At 49.1% G+C, this 15,366-nt stretch overlaps 1 protein-coding gene across 1 annotated transcript; it reads left to right on the top strand.

The window, feature by feature from the left end:
• Positions 1-543: 543 nt before the first annotated feature.
• On the top strand, positions 544-9,117 carry CRYGN (crystallin gamma N; the record flags this gene model as incomplete). The annotated part of the gene is made up of 4 exons (XM_080338751.1): positions 544-564; positions 1,288-1,536; positions 3,366-3,511; positions 8,982-9,117. 4 exons carry the CDS (start codon positions 544-546, stop codon positions 9,115-9,117), a joined length of 552 nt encoding a protein of 183 aa, XP_080194877.1.
• Positions 9,118-15,366: the final 6,249 nt, after the last annotated feature.

A 15,366-nucleotide genomic window follows, 5' to 3' on the forward strand; every position in this document is an offset into this window, starting at 1 on the left:
GGAGATTAGGTCCTTGGCTTTCAGAGATGCCATTTAAAGAGGTTCAAAGGTTGAACGAGAAACCATTGCTCTGATGGATAGAGTGCAATGTGTTATTGGTGAGGAGTCTTCCAAGGATGCTCACTAAAAACAAAAAGGAAAACAAGGGGAAAAGGAAGAATAGGGAAAGAAGAGGTGAAGGAAAAATAAAAGAAATAAAAGGGGGGTACAAAATCAAGAAAAACAACAAAAAAAGATGTTGTTCAAAAAGGAGCAGTAAATGTGCACTGCTAATCGACCAAAGCCCTGCCAAGCAAATCTTTTGTCAGATCATCTGCCCGAAATCAAAACCCTGGACTCAGCAGGCCCTGGTGCCTGCAGTTCTGCCTACGAAGCAGGAAAGCAAAAAGCCCCTGGTTCCCGCTGCTTTGTTAAAAAGCCCTCGCGACACCAGCCCCGTCTCCCCCCACCTCCAGCTGCTATATAGCGGGGCGTCCAATGTTTCTGTCCGTCGCGGTGTTGGTTTGGTTCTCGCTTTTGGTCTTGGATAGCAGCCGGCAGAACATGTCTCAATACTCAGGAAAAGTAAGTAACAACCCAACTGCTTCCCTTTCAGCCTGGGGCTGGGGAGCCCGAGCATCCTCCGGGTTGAAGGAGTAGGTTGAGATAATATCCCGGAGGATGCGATGTGAGCGTTGATACCAGGAAGATGGTAGATGGTAGAGGTGGTAGATGAACCATCCCTGCAGACATCCCAGGCCAGGCTGGACGGGGCTCTGAGCAACCTGAGCTGGTGAAGATGTCCCTGCTCATGGCAGGGGTGGCACTGGATGAGCTTTGGAGGTCCCTTCAACCCAAACTATCCTGTGATTCTAAATTCAGTGGCAGAGATGGGGAGGGTGCAGCAGAAGGAGTTGCATTTTGGGAGCAGAGTTTCCTGTTTAAACATTCCTGCTGGAAATATGTGCGAGTGAGCGCGAGGCGGCGAGAAGGGTTGTGAATGCGGGATGTGCTGTGTTCCCAGAAAAATAAATACAGCTCTTAGGAAAAAAATACCAGTGATGCCTTGCTTCTCTTGCTGGAAAGCAGCTAAAAACCCCCCAAACCATCCTAAAATGATGCATCTGCAAGAGATTCCCATCTGCTCGAAATGTGGGTCTGGCCATGCCACTGCTGCTCACTGGGGGCCCATTCTCTTATAGGATAGAATCATAGAACAGTTTGGTTGGAAGGGACCTTCAAAGCTCATCCGGTCCAACCTGCGTGCAAGGAGCAGGGACATCTTCAACTAGATTCTCCTTCCCCCAGATCACTTTCTACGAAGGCAAATGCTTCACGGGCAGAAAGCTGGAGGTCTGCGGCACCTGCAGCAACTTCCAGGACCGAGGTTTCCTCAACCAGGTCAACTCCATCTGCGTCCAGAGCGGGGCTTGGGTCTGCTTCGACCACCCCAACTTCCAAGGGCAGCAGTACATCCTGGAGCACGGCGAGTACCCCAATTTCCATCGCTGGAACGGCCGCAGCGACCACCTGGGCTCCTGCCGGCCCATCGGGATGGTGAGTGGATCATGCTGGTGCTTCGCCGTCCTGGCTGGAGCGTCGGTGGGACGGGGCTTTGTTTTAGTGAGTCCTGTGAATAAGGGTAATAAAAATCAGTGCTTTCTAGAAATAGTCCATCCTGTTAGAAAGAAATAGTCTCCCAGGGAAGGTTTGTCACCCTTTGGAGTGGTCTGCACAGGCCACTAAGCCGGGAGAAGACACGTCGCCTTCCTCCGGTGGCACAAAACGCAGCGGCTTTAAAGGGCTGGGATTTTCCCGTGTTTTTTTCAGATGAGGTGGCGAGGTCCTGCCAGTGTCACATGCTTTTCCTTTTTAATGTGAGTCGCTGTTAGATACTCACAGGGGAATTAAACAGGAGGGTCACTGCCCCAGGCACGTTTGAGCCGTGGCAGCCCGGTCTCCCCGTGCACCCAGCGCAGGAGCGAGCAGCCCAAGGGCTTTCTGAACCCAAAAAGCAGCCGGGATGCTCCTGCGAACTGTAGCTGAACGCTATGCTGTTGCAAAAGAGCCCAGCAATCCTAAATTAAACCATATTTCTCCCATACTAGCTAGCCCTCCCCTTAGGAAGCTTTTAAAAGCAGTGCCCAGAGGAAGGGTTAATCGGGGAGATTGAATAGTAGCAAAGAAAAATTAATCTGGCTGAGGTCCTTCCATTGGACTTTCCTATCACTCATAACCCCTGGCGCAATGATGAACCCACTTGGAGCTGGTGGGGTTTCTCACTGACCTCAAAGCCGCTTTTTGGCACAACAATAAGTTTGTTTTGGGTCTGTAACGTCCCCCCCCAAGCACCTCCGCAGTCCATACATGGAGGGATGCTCTGCCTCGGATCCCATAGCCCGGCTGGCACGAGGACATGCGCCTCCTTCCCTCGCCCACGACTTTCCCTGTGAGACACGAGCGAGCGCCTCGAGGCGTTTCTGCAGCGCGGGTTGGGGGGGAATGTTTTCTCAGGCGCTTTGGCACCGCAGCCCGGCCCTCTTGTGCGTTGACATTACTTATTTGAGAAACGCATTTAGGTATTCTTTGAATTTGGCTTAAAAATGTCCTTTCAGCTCGTGCTGTCCCATATACCTTTGCCACAGGCTGCAGAAATCTCCCCGGAGGAATTTATGTCGTGTCGCCCTCCAGGGCTCACGCAGCAGCAATGGTGATGGGAATGTTTCCTTTCCCCTTCTTTAATTTTCCTCAAAGAAAGGCACAACATCTCCCATCGGGAATAGCAGCTAAGCATGGAACTGGAGGCGATATAAATTAGTTTAGGGGAATAGTCTAACATCCCTGTACAATCTGGATATGTATGTTATTTTGTTACGTGAGTGCATGGAGAGCTGGGGCTGTAGCTGATGCTGTATTTGGGATGGAGGATCTGTGGGGGGATCACAGATGGGTGAGGGGCCACATGTGCCTGAGCATAACGCAGCCCACGAGTGATGCGCTTGCACCTACACGGCAGCGGTAAGAGGGTGAGCTGGGAGGTGGCGCAAGTTTGGATTTCAGGTTGGATATTAGGAAACACTTCTTCACAGAAGGGGGTGCTAGGCATTGGAGTCACCATCCCTGGAGGGGTCTAGAAAACACATAGATGAGGTTCTTGGGGACATGGTTTAGTGCTAGAGATGGGGTATGGTTGGATTTTATGATCTTAAGGGTCTCTTCCAACAAAAATGATGCTATGATATGTGTGGGCACTGGAAGTGTTGGGCTGCTTTTCATGTGCTTTTTGCACCCTTCTGTCCCCCTCTTTGTCCTACAAAATCCAGGGAAATAATTGACTTGTTTCCACTTCGTGTTTTTTTGGTTGACTCAAATCCCTTCGTCCCCAGCACGGCGAGCATTACAGGATCAAAATATTTGAGGGGAGCCATTTCCGCGGTCCCAGCCTGGAGCTGACGGAAGATTGCTCCTTCCTGCAGGGACAAGGCTGGGACAAGACCTGCATCAACGCCCTCAAAGTGTACGGCGACGGCGCGTAAGTCACCGCGTTGTCCCAGAATGTGCTCCCTGCCCTTGTCCCCTTCGCACCAGCGGCTGCAAGGCCTCCCCACATCATGGAAAAGCCTCTCGATGCTGGGGGGGGCTTGGAGAAAGCCTAAGAGTGTGAGTTACGCCTGTAGTTTAAAGGTGAATTTTGGTGCCTACCTGCTGAGAGTTGGTTCAACAGGGCACGATTTTTGGCAGGTGGCAGCTAAGCATGAGCTATGAGAGCTCTGAGATGCCTTTTTAGGGTGTTTGAAACAAGGAGCCTAAGCCCAGGTTGCTTTCTCCTTCCTTCCTTCCTTCCTTCCTTCCTTCCTTCCTTCCCTCCTTCCCTCCTTCCCTCCTTCCCTCCTTCCTTCCTTCCTTCCTTCCTTCTTTCTCTCTCTCTTTCTTTCTCTTTCTCTCTTCCTCCCTTTCTCTCTTCCTCCCTTTCTCTTTCTCCCTTTCTCTATCTCTCTTTTCCCTTTCCTTTCCTTTCCTTTCCTTTCCTTTCCTTTCCTTCTTTCCTTTCCTTTCCTTTCCTTTCCTTTCCTTTCCTTTCCTTTCCTTTCCTTTCCTTTCCTTTCCTTTCCTTTCCTTTCCTTTCCTTTCCTTTCCTTTCCTTTCCTTTCCTTTCCTTTCCTTTCCTTTCCTTTCCTTTCCTTTCCTTTCCTTTCCTTTCCTTTCCTTTCCTTTCTCTTCCTTTCCTTCCTCCCTTCCTTTCTCTTCCTTCCTCTTCCTTTCCCTTCCTTTCCCTTCCTTTCCCTTCCTTTCCCTTCCTTCCTTCCTTCCTTCCTTCCTTCCTTCCTTCCTTCCTTCCTTCCTCAGCTCTTTCAAATCCACCCAGAGGCTTTTGGGGAGAGTGGACAGCTCTGGGCAATGCAGATCATAGGATCCCAGAATGGTTTGGGTTGGAAGGGACCATAAATATCATCTACTGCCATGGACAGGGTCACCTTCCACCAGACCATGTTGCTCAAAGCCTCATCCAACCTGGCCTTGAACACTGCAGGTATGGGGCATCCGCAAAGGTCAGGGTGTTTGTTTTGGAAGTGGCCTCATCAAGGTTTGCTGTGACACCAGCAACCTCCTCCTTGGACAGCAAAAATTAGGTAGTGGGGTCTCACCTTAATATTAAATCCAGTCTCTGGGAGAGAGGGACAATCGCAGTGGCACAGAGATGGGATGGCTGCATGCACGGGCACCCCAATGGGTTTTGGTCGCCCTCGGTGCCTTGTGAACCTGCTTTACAGATGCATTGCTGATGCTCAGCCCCATCCTCCTGCCCTGCAGATGCTCCTGAAAGCCTTGGAAAGATGGTGGCTTTGCCTTTTTCTTTCTGATTTAGCTGAGACCTCTCCTCTTCAAAAAAATATCCAGGTTTCTGATCAGGCAGTGCTGGTTCATTAAAAACAAGGAGCAGAGCTACCAGCTCCTAATGGGAAGAAATGGCTGGAGCCCACCGGGGAACCCATCAGGGCTGAGCACTGAAACAAAAAGCATTTGAGTACAACACTATAAAGCCAAGAGAGAGCCTGCAAGTCCTCTGGCAAGAGCTTTAGGGCCAATTATTTACCACATGCATCCCTGTAGCAGAGCCCAGAGCGGGAGGAATTGGGATGCTGCCCAGAAAATTTCAAGCACTAACATTTTTCAGATTGATATTCCCCCCTCCCCTGCAAAATATGTAAGGGGCACAAAGCTTGCTTTCCCTTGCATGGGAGCCTAGGCTGTTTGCATGATCTCTCAAAGGCTTTGAGTAGTGATAAAATAGAAAATACATACATATATATACTGAGAGGAGCATGGTAAGGAAACCTGCTGAGTTTTGTACATTTACATTCAGGGAAGATGGTCATTGAAAGCTTGGGAAGGGTCTATGAAAGACATTAAAAGGCAGGATGGTGCAGAGGGACCTGCTGGCAGAGGGGTGAGAGCATGGAGGACAAAGGGACACCCTACGACACCACTTTTCCACCTTGGATGGACCAGATAAGCCCAGGTGACCCCAGGTGCTGCTGCAGCTGGTGCTGGGCTCAACCTGGCCAAGTCTCCCAAGGACCCGTCTTGGGGCGTTTGGGGAGCGGAGGAGATGGGGTCACCAGAAATGAGGGGAATTTCAGCCCCAGGCTGGCTCACTCTGTGATTTTCCCCCTTTAATTCCCCCAATGTGACATCCGCCTGGTTTCTTGTTGGGGTTGAGGGTGTCCAGCACCTTCCCCACTACGTTTTGGGGTTGGAGATTGCCAGAAAGGCTGGTGATCAAGCTGCTTGAGCTGTGCTGGCAATGATCTTGCTATTTCGGCGCGGTTTCGGGACGTTACCGCCTCCTTGGAAGCTGTCGTGATTTGCGTGGCGAGCGGCTTTGCCCGTCCCACAGGCAGAACCAGCTCCTGTATCACATATGGCATCATCTGGTTTTAGATGAAGACGTGTGCTTCTTGTCCTCCTTGGTGGAGCCACTCCGCAGAGGATTGCTTAGAAACAAAAGCTTTTAAAAGCTGAATTTGTTTTACGGTCTGGGAGAGAATACCCCAAAAGGGGCTTTTCTAAGCTACAGTGACGTAACTTGAAGGAACCAGACCAACCATTTATTCTGCTGAAGCATTTACGAGCGTTTGGTAGATGTTCTGCAATCAGACTGTAAAATATCAACCAGAACAGATGCCCAAATGCTGCTGCTCAAAAAAAAAGGTTACGTGTTTCTTGGTAGAGACGAGAGCTCCTCGTGGAACTGCTCGAGTCCTGTGTGGACAATGAGTGACCTGGAGCCCTTCTGAAAGCATCTGCATGGTCCAGGCTGAACCTGCAGCTCTCCCCTGCTGGTTCTGCAGTGCGAGCAGCCGGTTTTGGCTGACAGGGCTTGAGCTGGTTCCATGCGCGTTTTATTCCCGTGTCCTCTGGGTTTCTGTGCTAATGAAACACAGCACCAAGACGTTTGAGGGCTGCGTGCTGTGTGCCTGGATCAGCTCTCCCATGCTGGGCTCGAGGACAGGATTGTCTTTTTTTTCCCTATTTTCTGGCCTCCTGGCTTGCTTGATTTCCTCTCTCACTGATGGCCTTGGAGAACGTGAATTTTAGGCAATAAAGCAATGGCTAAGTAAGCCATACAAGTCTTCACTCATCACCTTGCACTGCCAATACACTTCACTCCCATCTTTCTGCTATTCCTTTTATTCCACTTTTTTGCAGCCTTCCTCTAAACAAAGGGACAAGCCGGTGGGTTCTTATCACCACATCAGGTCTTGTTGTCTGCTTCCATCTACCCCAAGGACTGTCCCATTCCCTCCGTGTGACTGTGCAGACACGCCAACCATGTGTCTGGAGAGAAACGTGGTGGTCTTGGGAAAGACTTGACTTTGAGGGGCTGCTCTACCCTCTGCAATATTCCCAGGCATCCACCGCTCATTGAGAGATGCCCTAGAGCAGAGCAGATCTGGAACATCCACCATGGCGAACATCCCTGTCCTACCACCATGTAGTATTTTCAATAACGTTGGGTATTCTCCGCAGGAGGGAATGATTGGAAAGTGCAGAAAATAGGATCGGGAGCACTTTTCAGGAGTGCTTGAGGGAGGGATGGTGAGTTGATGGAGAAAGAGGTCTGTGATCATCCAAATATATGGAGGGGTGTATATAAACTGAAGGGATGGGGCAGAAAAGGAAGCAAGCCATGGGGTGCCTTATGAACAAGGTGTATCTAGAGGAGGAGGATAACTTTATAAATTGTTCTTCGTTAAGCTGAAGAGCTGAGCACATTCTCTGATAGTGCACATCAGGGTGTGTGATGGGGGGACACGGCTCGGAGGCAGCCTGCCATTCCACGAGCAGTGGGCTGGCTTCTCCAGGCACTGCAAAGCGAGCTTCAAAGGAAAAGCCTGAGGATGCCTTTGGCAGTCTGGTTCGGATATAAACTGGCTGCAAAAAGCGCCAAAGAATGAACTTGTTTGTTTGTAGGAAACGCTCGGGATCCAAATGTCTTGGCTGAGCACATGGCAGCGACGCTGCAGAGTGGGGATGTGCGAGCGCGGGGACAGGGGCACCGGGCAGAGCTGTGCTCAGTGTGCCCATCGTACCTGTGCTCGGGCAGATGGGACAAGGGACCCACCACAGTCCCACCTGGTGTCCTCTCAGAAACACAAAATAAATCCAAATATGTCAAGGGATCTGTAAGGTGGCTACACGGCTAAATAGACTAAATACTCCAACTTTTTTCTCCCTAGGATTCCAGCGTTTTGCTCTGGGTCAGACTGATCTGAGTCCACCAGCTGTTGTCTGACCCTGGAGGGCCAGCAGGCTTTGACCCATCCAGCAGTTAAAGGAGTTTCTCCTTTGAAATCCCACATACAGGAGGTCCCAACCCAGATGTCACAGCTGAATTCCTGGCAAGAGAGAGACCACAGAAACCAAATTATTTAGAAGGCTGTGTTTGTGCTCTGTTGTCATTCCGAAGCCAATAGGTGGGACAAGCAGTTGTGATCCTTATAACATCCTTAAAAAAGTTGGGAAGAGAAGAACGAGACAGGGATGAACAGTTGGGGTGGAAACATGACTGTAAAACTATCAGAGCAAAGGCAAAACATGGTTAAAAAGCACAGGAGATACAAATAGAGGAAAGAGGTGACACCTGTGGCCACAGCAGGATCATGGCACAGTGTGTACTAAAGGGATGAAGGAAGAGCAGAGCAGCAAATTTGTCCCTTGACCATCAGAATTGCTCCTGACTTGAAGACCTTCAAATGGAGAAAGACGTGCTGAGGAAACATAGCCAAGCTAGGTGACAAAGTCAGGTACACCAGGGCTGTTGAGTGTTGTATCTCTTTGACCATATTCCACGGGAAAGTTGGAGTTAACTCTGCATGTAGCGATAAAGTGAAGATAACCAAGCCAAGTCCTGCTCTCTGTTGGAAAGGATCAAAGAGAGGCCATTGAGAATTACTAGCAAAGAGAGAAATTATTAAATAAGGTTCCCATCATAGCTAATGACTCAGTTCAAAGAGGTAAAACATACTTCAAGTGTTGCACATTTCTCCTTAGAGTGCAAAATGGGGTTATCCAGGAGCTGAGGGGACTCTTGTCCTTCTTCAGCACTATGAAATGCTATTAAATTGTTTCTGTTGCACATGGTGAAGCTCAGAGAGAAGCAGTCGTACAGCAATGCGAATCAGGGAGACCCTGGTCCCTCGTTTCATCACTGGTGTAACCCAAAACAACTTCTTCTAACAGCAAGGTCCCATCTGGCTGTGGATAATTGCCAGGCAATGCTGGAAATGGGGGGAAGCACCAGCAGTTACCTCCACCACAGGCATTTCTGTGCCCAGGATGGGGCTGGGGCTGTGGTGGGACCATTGGGGCCCAGTAGTTTGCAGCACTGAAGTCCCTAAAGGCAGCCACTCAACATGGGCATGAGGCTGCCTCGCATGACCACATCGTTGGGACCCAATGACCCAATTACCAATTACCAACCCTCCCTTTCTGCTCAGGTGGGTGCTGTACGAGGAGCCCAACTACCGAGGCCGTATGTACGTGGTGGAGCGAGGCGACTTCAGCAGCTTCAACGCGTGGCAGGCGCGCAATGCGAGTGTCCAGTCCATCAGAAGAGTCGTCAACTACTTCTAGCTGAGCTTTGATCCCACCAGCGATGGCCTGCTGAGACCGGGCATCACTCTCCTTCCCACTCACTGACCCATGGAATAAACTGTTAAACACCAACTTTTGGCTCTAATACTTTTTTTTCATCACTTGTATTCAAGAGGGAATGGGTTGCAACCCTTCTAACTTGATTTACATGCTATTAATTTGCTTTTTCATTCTGCAGTGATTTATAAGGAGGACACGGGAGTGATGGCGCAGAACCGGTGGTGACGAGCGGACCTGGAAAACTGCTCCCTGGTGCAGTTGTGGTCTCACATGTGTTCACTCTGCCCCATCCAGGACTACCACGCGATGGACCCAGCCGACTCCTGGTGCCTGAAGAGGGTCCTGTTGGTGCACACGTGCGTTGTGAGCATGGATGTGCATCTGTCAGAGGGTTGGCTCATGCCATGTGAGCATCATGGCAGAACGTGACCATCTTGTGGGGTCTGTTTGTGTGCGACGTGCTGGTCCTGACCTAGAGGTGGTAAGATCATTCATCCTGAGTTACTTTGGCCTTAGATCAACACACATTAAAAATATATTTAAAAAAAAAAATCCCTAAAGGCACAAAACCTGAGCAATCTTCTTGTTGCTCCCTGATTCATAAGCCCTTCAGCTGACAATGACATTTTGAGGGGGCGGCAGCTAAGAAAACAGCCACGGCACTGTCACTTTCTGAGTAACCCTCTTCCCATCTTTCTGCCCCTTTGGTGCACCGAGTCCATCCCAGTAGTTTCAGTGCCCCCAAACCCCATTGGCAGCTGGGATGGGAACAGCTCTGCCTGTCCATCTGTGGACCAGCCACTGCAGCCTGGCTGCTTCTCACTGGATTCAGCACCCGAAAGTCAGGTAGCCTCCTTTCTGTAAAGTCATAAGCTGTGTTCAGTATTAGCTAAGGGTGCTTCTGGCTATTCCAGAAAGGGGTAATTTTATTCTTTTCGCCTGGCTATTCTGTTAGCTGTTCAGGCTGGGCTGTCTGATGGATCCTGACAGGCAGGGGAATGGTGCGGCAAGGCTGCACAGCTCTGTGTTAATGTGGTGGGAATGCTGCTGAGCCAACCGCTGTCCCCAGCCCTGCAAAGGGACATGAGCGAGGCTGACAGGTCCCCAGCGCGCTGGAGCACGAGGTGGGTGTACCTGCAGGGCTGCTTTGCTCTGCGGCTCTGCAGTAGGATCCTGCTCTGTGCTGGGGCAGGTGGCTGCTGGGTCCTGTGCTTCATCCCGGTGATCCTGCAGCTGCCATTCGATCACAACAATCCTACCCAGGTCACAACAGCCCCAGGCAGCACTGCAGGGAAGAGCGGCTGGAAAGGTGCTCGGCAGAAAAGGACCTGAGGGTGTTGGTTGACAGTGGCTGAACACGAGCCAGCGTGTGCCCAGGTGGCCAAAAAGGCCAACAGCATCCTGGCTTGTACCAGGAATAGTGTGGCCAGCAGGACCAGGGCATTGACCGTCCCCCTGTGCTGGGCACTGGGGAGGCCAAACCTCCAATCCTGGGGTCAATTTTGGGCCCCTCACTGCAAGAAAGCCCTTGAGGAGCTGGAGCGAGTTGAGAGAAGGGAACGGAGCTGGTGAGGGGCTGGAGCACAAGTGTGATGGGAGCGGCTGAGGGACCTGGGGGGTTCAGCTGGAGAACAGGAGCTGAGGGGAGACCTTCTGATCTCTGAACTGCCTGAAAGGAGCTTGGGGCATGGAGGGGGTTGGTCTCTTCTCCCAAGTAACGAGTGATAGGACAAGAGGAAATGGCCTCAAGTTGCAGCAGGGATGTTTATATTGGATATTAGGAAAAATTTCTTCCCAGAAAGGGTTGTCAGGCATTGGAACAGGCTGCCCAGGGCAGGGGTGGAGTCACCATCCCTGGAGGGGTTTAAAAGGTGTTTAGACGAGGTTTTTAGGGACATGGTTTAGTGCCAGTGTTGGGTTAACTGTTGGACTCTATGATCTTGAGGGTCTCTTCCAACCAAAATAAATCTCTGATCAATTCATACTTCTCTGCCTTGCTGTTCATATTTCCAGTTAGAGCTTTTTGGCTCGCTCTAGCTCTCTACCAGTTAACAGGACTGGGGCAATTGGTAACAACCGGTTCTGTGCCTGTGTGAGGGACACATGCTGTTCCCATGATGAAGTGGTGCTGTTGGTAGAGTTGCATTGACTGGGATTTGCCCTAGATGCACACACACCATACATGCATTATGGGGCATAAGGAAATTTTAAAAAGAAATCTACTTTGTGAATTCAGCAATAGTTTGGGTGACATTTGCCTTAGCAGTGATACAAGTAATTATGCCCTCTTGTAAACAACCTACAGCCTGGATGTCATCCTCTACCAAAGTCATTGCAGAAGGGCTATAGTTGCCCCACAACAGCTCTGGCCTGATACGGTCCTGTCCTGGGTGGCTTGTGGTGACATGTGGTTCATTTGAACTGTACAAATATTTGAGCATCTTTAATGGATAGCAAGGTATTTCTGTGTCAGAGAAGACAGCGAGGAAATGATTCATTCATTGAGTGGGATGCACAAATGTACAACTCGTGCATCAACTCTTGCGTATTTCATTTTCTTTTAATTAAATGCAGCTTACGAAAGATTTTAGGAGTCCTTCCAGGATTAGAGTAGCTCTTGCTTCATGATGGCTCTAATCAGCTCCTGAGCTCAATGCACTCTATTAGAAGTTAATATTCAGTCACATGCATTGCTCTCTGTTGAGATCTTCTGGCCTTTAATCTGTTAAAAAAGCACAAATGTGGTCCCAAAGAAAGAGGCATTGAATTGCGACTAGCTTGACAGAGGCTTTTCATTCATTTGAAGCATGTTTGATGTCATAGTGCAGCATGAAGGATAAAGAAACAAAGGCTTTAAAATATACACGAACTGGAATCCCAGATGCTCTGGTAGCTGGAGGACAAAAGAAAATAACGAACTATCCACCCCCATTCCCCTGAGAACAAGAGGTAAGCACAGAAATGGCCACACCTGGGCTCCTTGGCACCCAGTACACACAGCCTGGGGAGGTGACTGTCCCACGAACACTGGGGTCGGAGCTGGATGTGTCTGGTGGTCCAACCTCCCTCCGTGCAGAGGGACCCGCTGACGTCCCCCCTGTCCGTAATGGGATACGCGGGGCCGTGCACGTAGGCACAGATGTACGGGCTGACTCCAACATGCAGCTACTGTGTGCAAGCCCGCTGCATCTCTACGCCTCAATCTCATCGTTTGCTTATAGGTGCTAGTAGATTAATATTTGCTGTTTAAATTGTGGAGTGAAGCCTGCTGCGTGCTGGGAGTTAAAAGCACAAAAAAGGCAGTCTGGTAAATCTGTGTAGTTGTGTGGAACCCCGTTTGCAACCAGCTAGAGTTCGGCCACCTATAGCGCATTTTATGCATATCTTTAATATGCCTACAGACCAAATACTCATCATTTATTAACATCTGAAAACCCATTTATGAACGCACTCTCAATGCAAAGAGCTGGTCTCATGTGAACTCCATTTGAAAAAAATCCTCTGTATGCAGAAGACGCCAAAAACTGGCAGTGGGAACTGAATTCCATCTATTTGTTCTTTATTTGGAATCTAAGTAGGGTGGCCATGGGCCTGATCCAACACGGGTGCTGCAGGAACATGCATTGCGTTGGCAGCGGGGGATGTGGCTCTCCTCTTCCTTTTCCCTCCCCCTCCTTGCTAAATCTGCACTTGTTTAAAGGACAGAACGTACAGATCCCATATGTTTGGTAGTGGTTAGGGTTTTGGTCTTAAAAAAAAAAAACCACAACCCTAAACATTATTGCCACTGCTCTCATATGAAATGGTATGATTTGTGAGTTTATAGCGTATCAAATATATATGACAGAAATGCCAGCTTGATGTGAAGTGGATGTGAGATTGTACAGCAGAGGTTTGGGCTGCACGTCATTAAACTGTATGGATGAATGAGTTCTGCTACGTGCACCGAGGAGGCAAGTGATGGATTAAGCAAATTGGAAACTATTCTAAAAAGGTTCAGATAAAACGAAGATTCAAAAATGAACAAAAGGGACAAGTTAGTAATTACGAGAGAACTAAACGAAACCAGCTCCATCTGGAAAACCAGGAAAGCCCTAATAATCAGCATTACTGGGCTTGGCCAGGCTGCTGCAGTGTAATATTCAGAATAACTTTGAATTACATCTAGTCCCAAAGCAAATCGCTCCTGCCAGAATGCCTGCATACATGAATGTCCTTTCTCTGTAGCTGGATAATGTGGGAATTTCATAGAATATCTCTTTCAAATGAAGCCTTGAAAGATATCTGAGCTACCACAGTACTTTTGCATTGCTGCGTTACCCAGTATATGTATGTATAGTGAAGGTAAGGAGGAAACGGCCCACTGACCCACTGTTGGCATGTTTGATGTTGTCAGAGCTCAAATGAATCGCTACTAACTGCTTACACAGGTGAGAGGGCACCTCTCTTCCCCGAGGAACTCAAGAGCTGTTGTCCCGCGACTGAAGCCGCCCAACGCTCACACCTTCCTGGGCTTCCCTGCTCCTCCAGAGACACCTGCCTGGGGCTGGTACAAAGGAATTCACTCCTTGCTGTCCACTAGAGCTGTTTTATTAGCCCTTTAAATAGAAAGTCATGCCCACCAGCGACCTCTGTCATTGCAGAAAGGAAATGAATGGCTTTGAAGGACATTGCTGACCTCTGGTACCAGGAGGAGAGCCACGGTCACCATTTAAGCCCAAGCAATGACAGGGTGAAAATGTAGAGGGAACATATCTTAATACTCTGGGAGCACTGACAGATATCCTAGCTCCCACGCTTTGCCTGATTTGTTCTTAGTTTTCTTTTCCCTGTTGTATTGAAGTAAAGGGAAAATTAACTTGGGCCAAAACAGGTTTGGCTTTGAATTTTTTCTACCCATGGGCTCAAACTCTTGTCCAGGAGTAAATCTGAAACAGGCAACAAGTTCTTGATTCAGATGATATCTGCCTGATGTGGTCAGCATTGCAAATGGTTATTTGTTTTGATTTTCAATTTCAAATCATCCAGTTTGTTGGAGAGGTTAAGTTCAGTTAAATTAGCCTCCAGTGGTTGGGACTCGGGTAGTTTGGTGTCCTCTTGTTCCAAGAGTAACGGTTCAACCAGCAGAGGAGGTGCAATAACATCTCATACAATGTGAACTGTTCCCATATTTACTGCTGGCTATGAAGGAAACCAAGCACACATGAAAGAAAGTGAAAAAGGACTAAAATGTGCATTTATTTTCTGTGGAGTAACAGAACCACTGAAGAAAGAGCAAATGGGTGCATCACGTTTTCCACGGACAGCTGACCAGGTTTATGTGGTTCGGCATAAGTCAGTTTGTAATTAAGTCAAGCTGTCCTGGTTTAAGCACATTAACATATGGAGGAATGTACCAGTCTATTCAGTCAAATTGTGCGTGAAGCAAACATGGAATCACATTGAAATTGTTAATGTAAATTCCTTCTTTAAATACGATGGTCTCTAGTGGGTTGAGGTAAATCCGCACTTTGTGTAGGCATACACACCTGCACTCACACCATCCAAAATGCACTGAATGCTTCCCCTCACTCAGAACAGTTCCATGTGCTCCTGGAAGCATAGAAGCATTTTGGTTGGAAGAGATCCTCAGGATCACTGGATCCAGCTGTTAACTGGCACTAAACCATGTCCATGTCTGCATCCTGCTGAGACATTCCACCGCTCAGGTCCAGAGAGGTTCTCCTGCCCCTCTACTCTGCCCTGGTGAGACCACATCTGGAATATTGTGTCCAGTTCTGGGCCCCTCAGTTCCAGAAGGACAGGGAACTGCTGGAGAGAGTCCAGCGCAGGGCAACGAAGATGATTAAGGTAGTGAAGCATCTCCCGTGTGAGGAAAGGCTGAGGGAGCTGGGGCTCTGGAGCTGGACAAGAGGAGACTGAGGGGTGACCTCAATAATGTTTATAGATATATAAAGGGTGAGTGTCATGAACCAGGCTCTTCTCGGTGACAGCCAATGATAGGACAAGGGATAATGGGTGCAAACTGGAACACAAAAGGTTCCACTTAAATCTGAGAAGAAACTTCTTCTCAGTGAGGGTGGCAGAGCCTGGCCCAGGCTGCCCAGGGGGGTTGTGGAGTCTCCTTCTGTGCAGACATTCAAACTCGCCTGGACACCTTCCTGTGTAACCTCATCTGGGTGTTCCTGCTCCATGGGGGGATTGCACTGGATGAGATTTCAAGGTCCC

This window comes from Nesoenas mayeri, assembly GCF_963082525.1.
Source record: "Nesoenas mayeri genome assembly, chromosome: 2".
NCBI classification, from domain to species: domain Eukaryota; kingdom Metazoa; phylum Chordata; class Aves; order Columbiformes; family Columbidae; genus Nesoenas; species Nesoenas mayeri.